The sequence below is a fragment of the Triturus cristatus genome, chromosome 7 (assembly GCF_964204655.1).
Source record: "Triturus cristatus chromosome 7, aTriCri1.1, whole genome shotgun sequence".
Lineage (NCBI taxonomy): Eukaryota > Metazoa > Chordata > Amphibia > Caudata > Salamandridae > Triturus > Triturus cristatus.
The window spans coordinates 481,737,362-481,753,898 of NC_140590.1; the positions used below are offsets into that span (position 1 = coordinate 481,737,362).

At 43.9% G+C, this 16,537-nt stretch overlaps 1 protein-coding gene across 1 annotated transcript in view; it reads right to left on the reverse strand.

Annotated features, from left to right (window-relative positions):
- Positions 1 to 16,537, reverse strand: part of LOC146809952 (cytochrome P450 2B2-like) — a 267,373-nt gene that overhangs the window by 95,344 nt on the left and 155,492 nt on the right. The window contains exon 3 of the mRNA XM_085616810.1: positions 3,295 to 3,444. Within this exon, the coding sequence (XP_085472936.1) occupies positions 3,295 to 3,444 (150 nt within the window). The remainder of the gene's footprint in view (positions 1 to 3,294; positions 3,445 to 16,537) is intronic.

The following is a 16,537-nucleotide window of genomic DNA, read 5'->3' on the forward strand; positions in this document are numbered from 1 at the left end:
GGCTGTTGGACTTGGCCCTCTCTGCATGCTCACCCTCAAACATTTTGCCTTCACCCCTCTGATTTTATGAAATAGTGTATGTTGGCCTTAGAACTCTGTGCACTTTACCACTGCTAAACATTGCTTGTGCTCACTCCCTAAAACAGAATAAAATTGGCTTACACCGGATTGGCACATCTAATTTACTTATAAGTCCCTAGTAAAGTGGTACAAAATGAATCCAGAGCCTGCCTGTAACTAATATACTACTAGTGTGTCTGCAGCACTTGTTGTGTCAACCACTTAAGTAGTGTTTTAAAACTGGTCTCAAGCTTTTGAGTGAAGCCTATGTGTGCAATTTAAACTGCCATTTCGACCTGGCAAAATAAAACTTTTGACAGGCCCAAAGCTTCCTTTTAATACATATAAGTCAACCCTAGGGTAGGCGGCCCTGGACAGACCAGAGGGCAGGGTGCAATGTATTTAATAAGTAGGTCATGTATTTTTAGGTTTTACTTGTCGTAGTAGTGAAAAACTCTTGTTGTGTTTTTCACTGCTGCAAGGCATATCTCTCCCATAGGATAACATTGGAGTTGCTTTATTTCATTTTATACGTGTAATTTTCAAATGGACAGAGATAACCAGTTCATCTGGGGTGCCACTAGAATCACAATTCAAAATCCTAACTTATGGTGAAGTCGTATTTTAAATTGCTATTCTGAAAATGCCACTTTTAGAAACCTAGCAAATACCAAAGGAAATGATGGACGGAGTGTTGAACATTGCAAGCACTCACCCCCAGTTAACTGATCTGGGTTTAATCCATCACCGTTCTTTAGCCCACTCTGCCACCCCAGTTCAGACAAGGCCATATGCAAATCAGTCTGACCCTGTGCCTCATGGGAACAGTCCAGCCCGAACTGCCAAGCCATGTCTTCCCTAGACCGGAAACAAGCTTCCTAGGACCGGTTTCTGGCATTTCAGCCGTCTTCAGCCAGGCTTGCTTGAATCCAGTGGCAAAGTGAGCAAGGGACTCACGTCTGAGCATACCCTGCCAACTTATGACGAACAAAGCAAATACCAAAGGAAATGATGGACGGAGTGTTGAACATTGCAAGCACTCACCCCCAGTCAACTGATCTGGGTTTAATCCATCACCGTTCTTTAGCCCACTCTGCCACCCCAGTTCAGACATGGTACCACTTTTAGAAACCTGTCTTTTTTCACCCTTATCCATTCAGTCCCTATAGCCTGTCTCTCGGCACATGACTGGGTGTAGCTGACAGTTTGGCTTTGTGTATTCCTCCTAGACAGTAATACACAATAAGGAGCTTAGGTGTGCCTAGATTGGACACCACTAGCAGGATGGGAGGGAAGAGCACAGCCCCACTTACACATGAATAGGCTGTTTCCAGCCTCCACACAAAGGGCTGCATACTTCATGTAATTAGTCTGGAGCCAGGACAGGGAAGGCAGGATGCCTGTGGACTTCAAAGGGCAACCTCTAGAAGCTTCTCCACCATTTTAAAGGGACAACTGGGTATAAATACTGGACCTCAGACACCACTGCTTCAGTACACCTCTGGACCTGTGGATACTGTGCCAGAAAGGAGGACTGCTGTGCTGCTGAAGGACTGCCACTCTGCTGAATTGCCCTCTGCTGGACTACTGCCTTGCCGTGTTGCTGCTTTGCTGACCTGCTGCCCTCTTCCCTGGGTGAGAAGTACCAGTCCTGTGTCTCTTGAACCCAAAAACCCAAGTTGGATTGCCTTCAGATCTGAAGCCTCAGAGACATAACAGGCTTCTAAAAACTCTACTGTCTATTAGACAAACGTTCCAAGTGGTGTTATCCCAGCCCTGGACTCTTGAAAGTGGGCTTAAGGTGCTTCCCAGCCTCTGTGGATCCAGTGGAATCAAAGCATTTCCACTGCTGCTCGGTGCAAACCCAAGCAGAACCGAAGCATCACTGCTGCAAGAAGGATTGGACCCGTCGCAAAGACCCGCAAAACAGCTCATCAGAACAGCTGCAATGCTCTAACTGCATTACGCATCCTCGGCTTAGGCCCTCGCATCCCTTGTTCAATTTTAATGAATGTGGTGTCTTTTTGCTGATCAGAATTTTACAATTGTTGGCACTGCTTTAACTTGTTTCTCTGCAGAACTTCCAGTTGCTTGTGCTATACCTACTAGGGGTTGAGAAAAACTGCTTTGAGACCAATGTTGAGACTTAATAATTGGCTTGTTTATTAAGCTAGTAAGTGTCCTCCCATTCCAAATTAATAGCCCACTTCATGACCATTTAGAATCCACATGCCTTTTCTTGGGAATGCCGTCTCACTAACCTTGGCATTGTTGTGGTACTGACCAAGGCTTGTCATGACATAATACAAATATTAAAATATTGCTTTATGAAATGGTGTTGTAGTTGTTATAACAGACACTGTGGGCAATAGGGTAATCTGCAGAGCAAAATATCACTTTTCCTAAGGTTATTTTTACTGGCCCAGTCTTGAATTTCAAAATAATACGGCAAAATACTTTGTGGCACCTTGCCTCCAAATACTCTTCAGGAATGTTGCTGGAGTCTAAGTTGCTGGAGTGCTACACGCCCTATTCCTATAGAACTCAAAATAGGCAAAGAACGTAGAATATGCATCCCTCTACTTGGCCATCTCTTTTCATAGGCATAGAAATTGTTGTGGTACCTACCCAACATGGCTTGTAGTGACATAATATGAATAGTGATTCTAAGCTCTTCCTGAAATGGTTTTTGGGTTGTTATTACAGATACACTGATGGTACTGTTGGGAAATTACACCAACTGTGGTTTGGAATGTGATGGGAGGAGAGCTGTGCATAAAATCAATGGTAGAAGTGCAGCTATATTGGGTTATTTCCTCCATTTTCCATCCAACCCTTACTCTCCCAGCTCCTTTTTTCAGTCAAGTAACAGGAGGAGAAAATATTAAAACCTTATGCAGAAAGTCCCAAAAACCATAAATTGGGATAAAAAGATCACTATGAGGATTTATTAATTCTATAGCCCTGTTAAACTACCAGGACACAGGACAGCTTGTCCTGGCTGTACCTGCAGAAGGAGAGAATAAGGTTTACTCTGCTCAATAAGATTACATTTATTTGGTCAAAGGCATATTAAGTAAAAACCATGTGAATGTGACAGGAAGACTGCAATCCGATTGATTTGCAATGAGCATTATAGGGTAAGAGATCAGTAAGGAATTCAACATATAGCTACAAACAGGAGAGACAGGTGTAGGATCTGCAAATTGGAGGGGAAAATAAATCTAAAAGTACCTTTTTTACTTTCAAAGAAATCTGCCAGATGCCTTGCTTCCGTCATGACATGTTCTTCAAGGCTCCGCTTCCCCATCCCAAACTGACGTAGAAGAGCCATAGACAGTTTACGGTGCTGCATCCAGTGTTCGCCATTTGCAAACACAACCCCTGCAAAATCACAATATGGATTAATGTAAACCACGGTTGCAAACATCCTATTGCTTCAAGTTTGGTTTCTTGGTATTGACTTTGTACAAAGGATGGTGCTGCTAATTTTGCACTCCTACGCATGACCTCCCTCTCATCTCCAAGTCCCGATGCCTCAAGGTTTCTAGGACTACGATACTACATGTAGTCAAAAATTGATCAGTGTACTACGAGGTTATGCAGTCACTATCTTCACTTTTTTAAGGTCCCGCCATGATACAGCTGTAATCTAAATCTCTACACCTCAGTGGACAAAACAATGGTATAAACAAAATATTACCTATCACATGTGACGTACATGGTTTAAAAAGAACCTTAATAAATCCATTTCAAGCCCCCCCAAACAGAAACCCCAATATTATTATGGTGATGGACATGAAACAAATTGGACTGTAAACACAGATGCAACACTATGTGTAGCAACAAATTTTTATGGCACGATTTGACATAATTCTGTACAAAGTGCAGTCCAGCATCCCACGTGCACAGGGTTGTACTTAAATACAAGAATAATTTACCAACAATCTTTTCCCTTCTAATAGATACAACTAGTAGCCTTAACACACATGATTAACCCCTAATCCTAGGTATCTACAAAAACCACTTTGAGCTCACATTCTAAACAAACACTGACAAAGGCAGCATGTCTGTCTTACTGTACCCAACTACTACTATTGATGTACAAGTTTGTTTGAGTGGTTTTCTTAATAGGCGCTTTGTTAGGGGGGTGGATGAGCACACTATTCAGCCAATAGTTGAAGGGATGGGCAAGGGGGAATCAGTATTGTGGGGGGTAGGAGCAATGTGTGGGACACGGGAAGTGTGTATCTAGAGTGAAACGTAGGGGTGGGGCAAGGGCAGAGTGAGTGGGCAAGGGCAGTTTATGGGGACAGTGTGAAGTAGAGCTGTTGTCAGCCTGGTAATAGCACTGCAGAAGCCGGTTCAAAGCCCTAGAGTGGATCTGCTTTTGATGGTTTGTGCTGTGCAGGTCTTGACGAATGCGGTTCTCAGTGCATCAAATCAGACAGACAGACAAAAAGTAGTATAGAGAGAACAGGACCATACATTTCCTCTTATTAGGGCTTATCCTGCAGCCCTCCTTTAGCTGGAAAAAATGGCATAGTGTGGAGATTTATCAAACTGAGCTTCAACCGTGTTTATCTGGGGCAGTAACATATAATAGGCGCACTTTCTCCGTTTGCACCACAGTGCACTTTCAAAAGGTGCACCAGGCACAAACAGGGAAAGTGAACGATATTATGCAGAATGCTCTGCCCCTAGGGCAGCCAGGAACTGTCGAATTAGGGAAAGATGCCGATAACAGAGTATTTGAAAGAAAGAACAGTCTAGTGTGTTTCAGGTATGGGAGTTCTTGGTTTCAGGAAGGACATTTCAAAGGTTGTCCAGCAGTAGATAAAATGTATAAAGGGAGGCTTTGGCAGAGTGTGCAAAGCCAGCATGCCCAGCACAGTGAGCTGTATAACGAGTGAAGGGGTAGAAAACACCAATTCAATTATTTGTGTTACTGACAAAGTATGTAGAGGATTTCCAAAATATATTTAAAAAATGGGTGGAAAAGAAATTTCTGTGATGGGAGGTGCATGTGCATGGTACATCTTTATTGGGACATCAGTGTTTCATGAATTGTAATAATAATAATAATAAATTTATAGAGCGCATGGCTACCCCAAAAGGTGTGTTCCCACGCTAGAAGCACAGAAGCAGGTGTGGGTTATATCGTTGGCCTATAGATTGTAGAGCCAGGTGTTCAGTCCTCTGCGAAAGACTGGTTCCGATTTTTCCGCTCGTAGCTGAAGAGGTAGTATATTCCAGTTTTTGGCCACTAGATAGCCAAAGGATTAAGCACCCATCCTCGCTTTCCTCATCATGAGAATCTTGAGTAACTGTACTCCTGTAGATCTCAGCTGTCGAACAGGATTGTGAGGGGTGAGGAAGTTGTGCAGGTAGGTAGGGCCTATCCCCTGTAGGCTTTTGTGACAAACACATGGCTTTGAAAAGAATTCTCTTCTCAATTGGCAGCCAATGAAGGGCATTGAGAGCTTGTTTTCATGACGCTCGCCGGGGTAAATTAAGAACAAGGTGTGCCGCTGTGTTTTGAATGCGTTGGAGTTGTTTTATGCAGGCTTTAGATGCACCCAGATACAGGGCATTCCCATAGTCTAGTTGTGAGGTCACCATGGTGTGGACTATGGTTTTCCTGGCTGATATAGGGAGAAAGTCTAGTTTTTTTTTTAGCATCTTCAGAGTGCCAAAGCATCTCCCCGAATGAAATTAGTTACCTCCTGATGTTCAGCCTGGTGGCTACTTGGGACATAAAATTGAGTTAGAAGGATATTTTAGGCCCAACTTGGAGTTCAAAGGGAGGCAAACAAGAGCAAAGATATATGTGGCAAGAAAAGTAGATGCTACCTCGAGTTGGACTCATCAGCAATAATTGGGCATTAAACTTGAGTTAATGCCATTACACCCGGGTTTTTTTGTGTGAGATGTCAGGAAAATTTGAGGGGTTTAAACACAAAATAATCCTTAAAGGGGAGTAGTACTGGTCAGGCATAATGTGATGTGGGAGGATGGTTTATTGATAGGGGTAGGGATTAGTATGTATCTACAATTAGCGATAAGGCCACCCACGCAATATAAGGTCCAGACAAGGTCTCCATGCATTAGCCCCTGGCTCAACCCTTGGTAGCTGCATGCAGGCAGGCTTAACTCAGGAGACAGGTATGTAAAGCATTTAAATACACCAATACATTAAATAAGTGAGACAACACGCAATAAAAATCCCACACTAATTTATAAAAATAGGAAATATTTCTATCTTCAATATGACACCATACGACCCAATGTAGGGAACAGGAGATATGAATTTTTAAAGATTGACCACTTTATAGTGCCTCAAAACATCGCGCTTGACCAGGACAAAGTAAAAGTTTGAGGCTGACCGCGATGGAGCCCTGGTCGGATATACTAAGCAGGAGGCCCTGGTCAAAAGTTTACCTTTGGTCTTAAAAATATTTCTGGCGGATTTTCTCGACGTCGTGCAGTCCCCTCCAGCAGGCCCATTTTTTAAATTTTTTTTATTTCAAATCTTTTTTATTGATAAAGAAATAGAAAAATGACAAAGACATTCAATAAATGACAATAAATGGCAATAAATGACATGTGCATTCCCCGAACAAACAGACCCATAGTACCTGAGAGCTGGCAAGTCTATAGATGAGTCACCCCCATCACGGACATATATGGAGTCATATTCCTCAAACACATAGAAATAAAATCCGTAAGTCAGGACAACAATTCTGACCCTCACGTCCGAGTAACATGGACGAACTTATAACAAATGAAATTAAATTAAATTAAACTAAGATATGTCATGAAACCATGTTCAGCCCCCAAATTCCGATTGCGCTATGTTGAGTGAGCACCATAACTGCCAATGCCTTATTTCATGTGTGTTACCTTTCCGAGTCCGCCACGCCCCTTACTCTATAGCTTTATCAGCCATAATTCCACCTCTTCCATTCCATTCAGGGCGGGTCAAATGAGAACGAAGATCTGTCTAGGGATTTCCATAGCCTCCTATGGGGAGCGCGCCACGGGGAGGAGTGTAGAGCTGGATTGTCAGCTCCTCTTAGAAACGTGAGCCATTCCTGCCAAACCCTGAATGAGACCTCAGAGGCGCTTTTCCATTTACATAGTACTACCTTACAGGTTAGAGTAAGCAAAATATCTAACAACTGACGATCATTGTCATTATGAAGCTCCTGATCCAACACCCCCAATAGAACATAGACAAACTCTCTTTTAGAATTGACCTTGAAAATGTGATCTATGCAATCAAACACTTTCCCCCAGAATAATCCCAGCGCAGAGCACCCAAAGAGCATATGAGCTAAGTCTCCCACCGCTGAGTTACAGTTCCAACATAAGGGGCTATCCCTCAGATGGAGTCTATGGTGTTTTTCTGGCGTCCAGTATGTCCTATTAATGAGCATGTATTTGGTTTGGGCTAGAATCGGGGAGATCTTATTCGTTAGGGCAGCAGCATGTATCAAATCCCAGTCAAATACTAAACCGGTAGAGTTAGGTTCAGATTCCCACTTGGATTCATTTTTCTTGTGCGCCTTCCTTGGGGCAGGGAGAAGCAACTTATAGATTTTGGAGACAAAGTGACCCGACTTCATTAGTCGTGGAACATGGGTCTTAAGCCAAGGGTCGTTCGAGTTGAGGAAGCGAGTAGACAGAATGACCTTGAGTTTCAAAAAGTCATAGAAATCCATTGGTGACAGATTGTGGCTGGCCTGGAGCGAGGAGAACGGCAAAGGATGCCCTCCCTCAAATAAGTCATTCACCAGGTTAATGCCTTTCATAGACCAACCCCTCCACTGCAGAGGTTTCCCTTCCATTTTAAGTGATGGATTATACCATAAAGAAACCATAGTAGACTTTCTCCACAGCAATCCGACTTTATGAGTTTGATCTAGTCTCAGAAGTGCTCTTCTAGTGTTTAGTAGAATGTATTTGGAGTGGGGGAGATGGGATAGATCCATTGAGAGTAATGCTATAAGAGGGGCATTACCAATCAGAGATTTTTCAATCCCAATCCACAGCGGAGTGTATTCCGCGTCCTCAGTCAACCACTGTGCCCCTTGTTTACATAGAAAGGCCGTCTGATAGTTCCTGAAGTTAGGGAGACCCAAGCCGCCTTTTCCTTTTGATAGCTGTAGCTTCTTCTTAGATATCCTGGGTTTCTTCCCCTGCCACAAGAACCCGCCAAATAGCCCATCCACCTTTGTCAAGAAGGCCTCCGAGAATGTCATTGGTAACATACTCGCCAGATAGTTTACCAATGGGGTCACCATCATCTTTAAAGTTTCCGCCCTGCCCCACCATGAAAGGAATTTCGGGGACCATCCCTCTAGTAATTTAGATATTTTCTTCAGAGTCAATCTTTCGTTAACCCCCAATATTGTGATTAGATCTTTATCAAATTCCAGCCCCAAATATTTAAAGCAGCCTGGCTGCCACGTCAAGCCAGAGTCCCCCATAACCTCTCTATTACCCAAATTATTTAACAATTTAACCTCTGTTTTATCTTTATTCAACTTGTATCCCGACACCCTGGAGAAATCGTCAATGGTAGAAATGAGGGCCGGTATAGCTTCTTCCGCCCTTTCTGATACTATTAAGACATCATCCGCATATGCGGTCAACTTTATTATACAATCTTCAAATGCGATTCCAGCAATACCATCGTTAGTTCTCAAGTGACAGAGAAATGGCTCAATGGCCAGTAAAAACAGTGAGGGTGAGAGAGGACATCCCTGTCTGGTGCCTTGGTGCAATTGAAACGCGGAGGAAAATGAGCCGCCAGCTCTAACTCTCACAGAGGGACAAGAATTTAGAGACATCACCATCTTTGTAAAAAATTGACCCAGGTTGAACTTATTTAGGACTGCATTCAAATAGTTCCAGTCGACTCTGTCGAATGCCTTTTCGGCGTCAAGTGTGATTGCAACAGTAGGGGTAGATAACAGTTTTGCTTTCTCGAGTACATGCGCCAGTATTCTGTTATTATCACTGGACAGTCTATGTTTTAAAAAACCCGCCTGTGAAGCATGTATCAGTTTGGGCAGGACCTTTTGAAGTTGGTTAGCCAGAATCATGGCTAGAAGCTTACAATCAAGATTAATGAGTGAGATAGGCCTATAATTCTTTGGTAACGTTGGATCTTTCCCGTCTTTTGGCAACACCGCAATAATGGCTTCTGATAGCGTACCTTTCACCTCCCCTATAGTACTGATTTCTTGGAATAGGTGCAAGAGTGGTTGTGATATAAGTGAGGAAAAGCTCTTATAGAATCTAGCAGTGAACCCGTCCGGTCCGGGTGCCTTACCGCATTTTAACGACTTAATGACCATCTCGACTTCCTGAAGCGTGATGGGACCGTTAAGGTCATCACGATCCTTAGTGGAGAGGGAGGGAAGATTGCACTCATCCAAATAACCCTCAATTTTGGAATCGACTACCTCTGTATTCTTGGCATAAAGTTGCTCATAAAATTGTTTGAATACCTCCGCTATCTTGACCGGGTCCGAGTGTGTTGTTCCCCCCTGATCTTTGATGGAATTTATCGTATTTTTCTGTATTTTGAATTTGAGGTATGCAGCGAGGCTCTTCCCTGCCTTGTTGGATTCACAGAGTTTGAATTGTTTCCTCCTAGTTAACCAAATCCCCGCTCTTTCACTTACTATTTTGTTATATTCATACTTCTTATTTGCTAGTTTATTCAGTGTTTCTTCCGTCCTATCAGACAAGTGGTTCTTCTCTAGAGCGGCAATTTCTCCTTCTAAAGTCTCCAGAGCTTTATTGTGGTTCTTGTTTATGGCAGATTTTATTTTAATAACGACCCCTCTTATCGTACTCTTTAGCGCCTCCCAACAAACCAAATCAGTAGTGTCTCCCCTACTGTTATGCTCTAAGTACTCTCTAATCGCGGTCTCGATCGCTACCCTATGCTGTTCTTTTTCGAGGACCTCCTCATTAAACCTCCAGATTGATTGTGGAGTAGAAGATTTGACGTTGGAGATGGATAGGGAGATACATGAGTGATCGGATAAAACCCTTGGTTCTATGGATGTTCCTTCAATTCTGGGAATGCCATTCTTTGTAATAAATAAATAATCAATCCTGGAGAATGAATCATGTGGAGGAGAGTAAAAGGTATAATCACTCCCATCAGGGTTCTGCAACCTCCATGTGTCTATTAAATGGAATAGAGTACATAGATTAGTGAAGGCCCTATGAGATCTATTGCTTCGAAAGGAGCATCTGGAATCCCTATCCAATACTGGATCAAATGGTAGGTTAAAGTCCCCTGCCAGAATGTGTATGGCTGAATCAGGGATAGTATCGAGTTGCTTGGCCAGATCGGACCAAAAAGTTAGGTCACATGAATTAGGAGCATAGACATTCGTAACATAGAATTCAGTATCATCTTTAGTCAGCTTGGTCGTAACCCACCGCCCTTTGGAGTCAGAAGCAGAGGAGAGCAAATCTACGTTAGATTTTTTTGCAATCAATCTCAGGACCCCATTTTTCTTTCCTATCGCCTCTGACCCTACGACCTCAGCAAAGAATTTATTCCTGAGAGTATGAAATTGTGAAGCCTCAAGTTTAGATTCCTGCAACAATACAATATCGCCTTTTTGCCTACGTAAATAATCCAGGACCTTCTGACGCTTAACTGGATGATTGAGACCCTTGACGTTGAGAGAGAGTATTTTCAAGTTATTCACTCTTGTTACGCCTATAGGAGTGTCAATTGTGGATAATGACATAGCCATTCAATAGCTAACATGGTGAATTGTTAATAGACTACACTTAAATGTATTTATATGGACCTCCCTCATTCTCTCCAAGAACACCCCTACTCTCACAGCACTGGCATGAAGGTAAAAGTACAATCGGCATAGGCATTGACAGGAGAATGATGTTGGACCTGGTGTGCATTGGAACATGACAAACACTAGCAGGGTCGTGACAGTACAATCGGCATAGGCATTGGCAGTAAAATGATGTTGGACCTGGTATGCATTGGAACATGACATAAACAATGACATAAAAGAAAATTAACACAGAGAACAAACATGTACCCCACCCTATCTCCCTCTCCCATCCTCCCTCCTCCCCCTCTCCCTCCCAATCACCCTCCCCCACCTCCCCACCCCGAGATAAGCTAGTAGTCATGGTGACACGGAAAAAATAGTGTCCCTCCCATGGCCTCAATTCGTATCCGTGTTGGCAATTCGGGAATTAACCCAACATATAAAACAGCACATAACTTGTGTGCCCATTAAGCAACAGTACCTGTTTAAGTAACAACTAACTGATACAGACAGAGCTGCCGTTGGACCACCCCCCAGTGGGGTTCTCAACATTAACTACCCATCCTCACTGAACTTAACCTGATTTAACAAAAAGCACAGCCGAGCAGGCCTCCTCTCTATCCATCTATCCCAAAGGATTGAATACCATACGATGTAGGATCCCCTTATATGCATGCATTAGATGCACCTCCCTACTTCTTGACTGGTTGGGGACCACTAGTGCATACCAATTAACGATTAGTAGTTATTAACGATTCGTGACTAGTAATCAACACTCAAACAAGGCACAAACCACCCAAGAGCACATAAGATAAAACTTGCGTCTCCCCCTACTCCATGAACAGAGCCCAACATTGCAACAGTACAGCAGTACATCAGGACCCAACATTGTACGACCACAAATGACACAACGGCATAATAATCTGCTACGGAAACAAAGAATCCTGTTTAGAGGAGGAAGTAGAGGCCACCGATGATGTATCCATGTGTAGCTCCTCGCCTCCTTCCAGACATTGCCTGAGTTTTAGCGGATCTGTGAAGACCTGCGGAGAACCTTTGATAAAGACACGGAACTTTGCCGGACCCACAAAACCAAATTGGTGGCCCAGCAACTTCAACTGTGGTCGCAAAGCAAGAAAGGCTTTCCTTGTATCGACAGTTTCTTTACTGTAGTCCTGTGATATGTACACCTTACTAGATTTCCATAGTACGTGGTTATTTTTGCGCACAAATGATAGTATTTGGTCCACATGCTGGTAACGCAATGGTTTACAAACAATAGGTCGCGGTCCTTTTTGGCCTGGCATGATCCTGCCCGGAACCCTATGAGCTCTATCAAATTCCAGTGGGTGATGAAAGTTAAGGTTGGTTGCCTGCGAGAACCATGTCTCCAGAAATGGGACACAGGACCCGTATGTCTCTTCTGACCCCTCCGGTATCCCAAAGATACGTAGGTTTCCTCTCCGATTTCTGTCCTCCAATTCCGACAGCTTCCTTGACATCTGTTCTGTGGAGATATGTAGGTGTTTCAGGGAGCTACAGGTTTTGGTCTCTGAATCCTCTAGGCGACTGATTCTTGATTCTGACTCCGTCAGTCTGGCGTTAGTGTCTCGGATGTCCTTACGTATAGCTACAATTTCTTCTTTTGTGGACTTCGCAATCTCCCTCACCTCTTCTAGTTTATTCAGTATTATGTCCATCGTGTCGGTCACATCCTTTTTACCTTTGACAGGTGAGATCGGATTAGGTGGTTCAGTTTTAAGTCTTTTTAGGTTCTTTGTTTCTTTGTCTCCCATCTTGTGATCACTCGTAGAAGCTGCTTATTTCAATTACCAAGCCCGAAGATATTCACCTTGGCAAGGATCCTTCTATTTGGTCTCTCCCCGATAGTGGTGTGGTTAGGGACTCAAAACCGTAGAGCATACATCAGCGCCCTACCTGTGGCCAGCATGTCGTGCAGGGATAGCGGTGTCGTCGATCTCCCATCACAACGCATTCATCACGCTTCAACCTTCTTGCACCACCATTCACCCTGCTTTATCCCTCCGCTCCGCAAATCCGAGCCACTCACGCCTTCTCCTCAGTTTTCTGCGATCCATGTCCTGCTAGGATCCCCTGCGCTGCAAACGCGGACACTAGCTGCACAGCCGGTACACATGCAATTAGGGAGCCTCCTGCAGTATCAGCATTACATTGTGCAGTACTTCTTGCCTTCAATAGTGCTCATTATGCCCTCCATGCATACTCCATGTGTTGAGTAAGTGAATGCCCAATATCCAACCGCTGAGTTCAGTGTCTCCAGAGGAGCCTGCTATCCGCCTCCACTGCTGCCATTTCGTGAAGGAGCAATCCCACGTACCAATCTAACTCTCATTAGTGATCTTATACACCATTTGCATTATTACTCAGAAAGTAATTCACCTGTTGTGCGCTTCATTGGCAGTCCCGCGCTGACCTCCCTCCTTAATAAAGCCTTCCTCGCATTCCCACCAACACACAGGAGCCTCATAGACCCTTTGCAGCCGCCATTTCGTGTCTTCCATACATCGGTGATTACCGGCAAAGCCCAGTACATTGGGGGTGAAAATTATATGCCACAGAGTGTTTACCCTTTGTATGCTCCAGCGGTGATCCCGCGCTGACCTCTTTCCTCATTTAAGCCTCATTTAAGTCCGGCTCGCGCTCCGATGAACATGCCGGGACCTCATAGACTCCCATCGCCGCCATTTTGCATATCGGCGTTGCCCAGCATGTCGGGGATGCACCACCTTATTTAATCCCTCAAGCAGTCCCACTCACTCTTTGGTGTGGTGTCGGTGTAGTCCCTCCGACCCTCCAAGAAGGCAGCGGCAGCGCCAGCATCCGCCCGGTGACCAGCAGGGTCCTACGGTTGCATGTCTCGCTCGGGATCGGTCTCTAGGGCACTCGGCAAAAACTCGCTGTCGGGGCTGCCTAGGCGCCTCAAAATTGTCCCAGAGGCAGGCATTAACCTCCGATCACCAAATCAGTCATTATCGGCAGTCACGGCTTAACTTTGACCTCCCAAATTGCTCCGTACTTCACAACCATGGGAGGAGCAGTGCGCTAAGCCGCCATCTTCTCCGGTGTCCAAACCACGCCCCCCCCAGCAGGCCCATTTTGATGCAATGTCATCCGATTGCTTTTCTACGAGGCCCATGTCAAATTCTGGAAGTCTGGAGCTCTGAAGCTTTCAGTGGGAGGAACCTGAAATCCAGGCCGGATCGCGATTGAAGGTAGTGGGCCTGACTCTGTACATAGTGTCAGTCCACTTATAGAGCTTTTTCCAAAAGTTCCTCCAAACTTCTGGAACTTCTTCCTAAAGTACCTCTTGAGGATTCAAAGTGCCCAAAACACAAATCAAAGGGCCTAGAAGCACTGAGATGGCCCTTGGAAGCTTGGACTCCAGTTCCCATAACGCACCTGACCAAATCCTTAAATGTCTACAGGAAGCACTTCAGGTTGAGGAGGGGATGGTGCAGGGAAGCTCTGTTAACCTGTTGCTTTCAGGGAGTCCACTCCCTAATCCTTTTTGAAGCAAAGCAAAGTCCTTAGGACTGTTCCAATTGTGCAACAGGAGCAGTCCTTCAGGGAGCAATACGGTGTGGTGCAGACCAGGGTTCCAGCAGGGAAATCCTTCTTGTAGTTTCAGGCAGCAGTTTCGAGTTGCTATGCAGGTCTCACATATTCATTCAATAACTAGGGGCAACAATCAGAGGGGCACCCATGTCCAATGAAGTGCCAGGTGCTACCCAAAAGTATGACAGCTTCCTCCAGAGTGTGGCATATTCTTGTCCCACAAAGCACTGCACTTTAAAATTCAGGATGGAGATCTTGTCTTCTTTGGAGTTAGAGCTGGCTAAACCATCCTACTATTGTGGCTCATTTCCTTTAACACTCCACCTCCTGCAAATTTCTTTCCAGGGCCTGCCATCTGGTTTGGGTTACTTGAAAGGTGGCTAGGCCTGGCTGGCATTCTTTACTGTCCTACTCTCTTTGAAGCCCAGTTTGAATTACCCAGCCCCTGACATGGCCTGTTCTTTGCAGCAGCAAACCTCTCCATCAGATAACCTCTGCTCTATGTGGCCACTTATCACCTCATCAAAGCAGCCTGGCTACGCCTGTTAAGGCTGACCAATCAGGGAAGGCTGGATTTTGGCTCACAGAAAGTTCAATAACTTATTTTCTGTACTAGTTAGGCTAAATTCAACAGTGACAAGGTGTTGGATTTACTGTAGCCAATCTTTTAAGTCTACGAATAACATGTTCGCCCCTTCCTAGCAATAGTTAGACCTATATAAAATATTTTAATGTTAGCCTATGGAGCTAAAAATCTACAAGGATGGGGGATGAAACTGGCACGTTTTCTCTCACCAGGGCATGTGAAACATCTTTTAAAATGTCCCTACTTATGTGTACATTGCACCCCAACCCTGGGATACCTAGGGGAGACCTTAGGGGTTACTTATATGTACAAATAAGGTAGATTACCACTTTGGAAGTACCTTTAATTTCCAAATTGAATTTGCACATAATTTACTTTTTAAAGACCTTACAAATGACAGCAGGCAACACAGTAGTGCACACTCAAGTGAAATAAATCCACTGAGCCTCTAAACCACCCCTGCCCTATTATATATATACTATAGTTAGTTTGAATCCCCCCAGCTCTATTATTTATTAGGGACTTACAGAGCCTGTCATTGCCAATTGTAATTATACCTAATTAACATATACCTTTTTCATCACAGCCATGGTTAGCAAAGCCCAGTGCATAGTCAGAATCAGTTACCACCAGTATCAGTAAAGGGATGACTTTCTCACAGGTGAGAAAAGTATCTTTAGCCTATCAGGAGAAATTAGAAGTTATGCTGGATGAATTGCGTAAAAAAACTATTGAGCCAATAGAATCATCGCCATGGGTGTCTCCAGTTACAATTTCAGTGAAAGGGTCAGGGAAGTTACACCTATGTGTCGATTTATGTAGCTTGAATGGTGAAATTTGGATCGATAGGTATCCTTTGTAGAATTTACATGAAATAGCATCTACTCTTTACGGTGCAACTGTGTTTTCAACTATTGAATCTGTGAGCGCTTACCACCAAGTTGAATGACGTGAAGAATCTAAATGCCTTACAGCATTTGTTACCCCAGAAGGTATGTTTCAGTGTTTGTGAATGCCTTTTGGTTTGGCAAGTGCTGCGTCAGTATTTCAATGACTAATGAAACAAACCCTTTAGGGTGTTGTGAATGCTGTAGCATTCCAAGGTGACATTTTAGTATGTAGGTTATGATGTTGATTTTCGCAAAATCAAAGAGTGTTAAGAGGCACCAAACTCCTCATACCCACAGATTTAAACTATCTTGCAAGGTAATCATGAAATGGTGGAATCTAATCTCTAAACAGCATCTGCTCCATTTAATGAAATGCTGATCGGTTTGACCCTAAACAATGCATAAAAGCAAAACCTCTGCAGCATCTGCAATTGTCCCAGAGAAGCCAGAATGCATGGAAAAATCCTAATTTCGGGTTGAAGCCACTGAAGAGCCATCACCACTAAACACAAGCAGACATAACCATTGTTTTTCTGTAGTCCCAGAATTGTCAATACCATCAACAGTAGGAG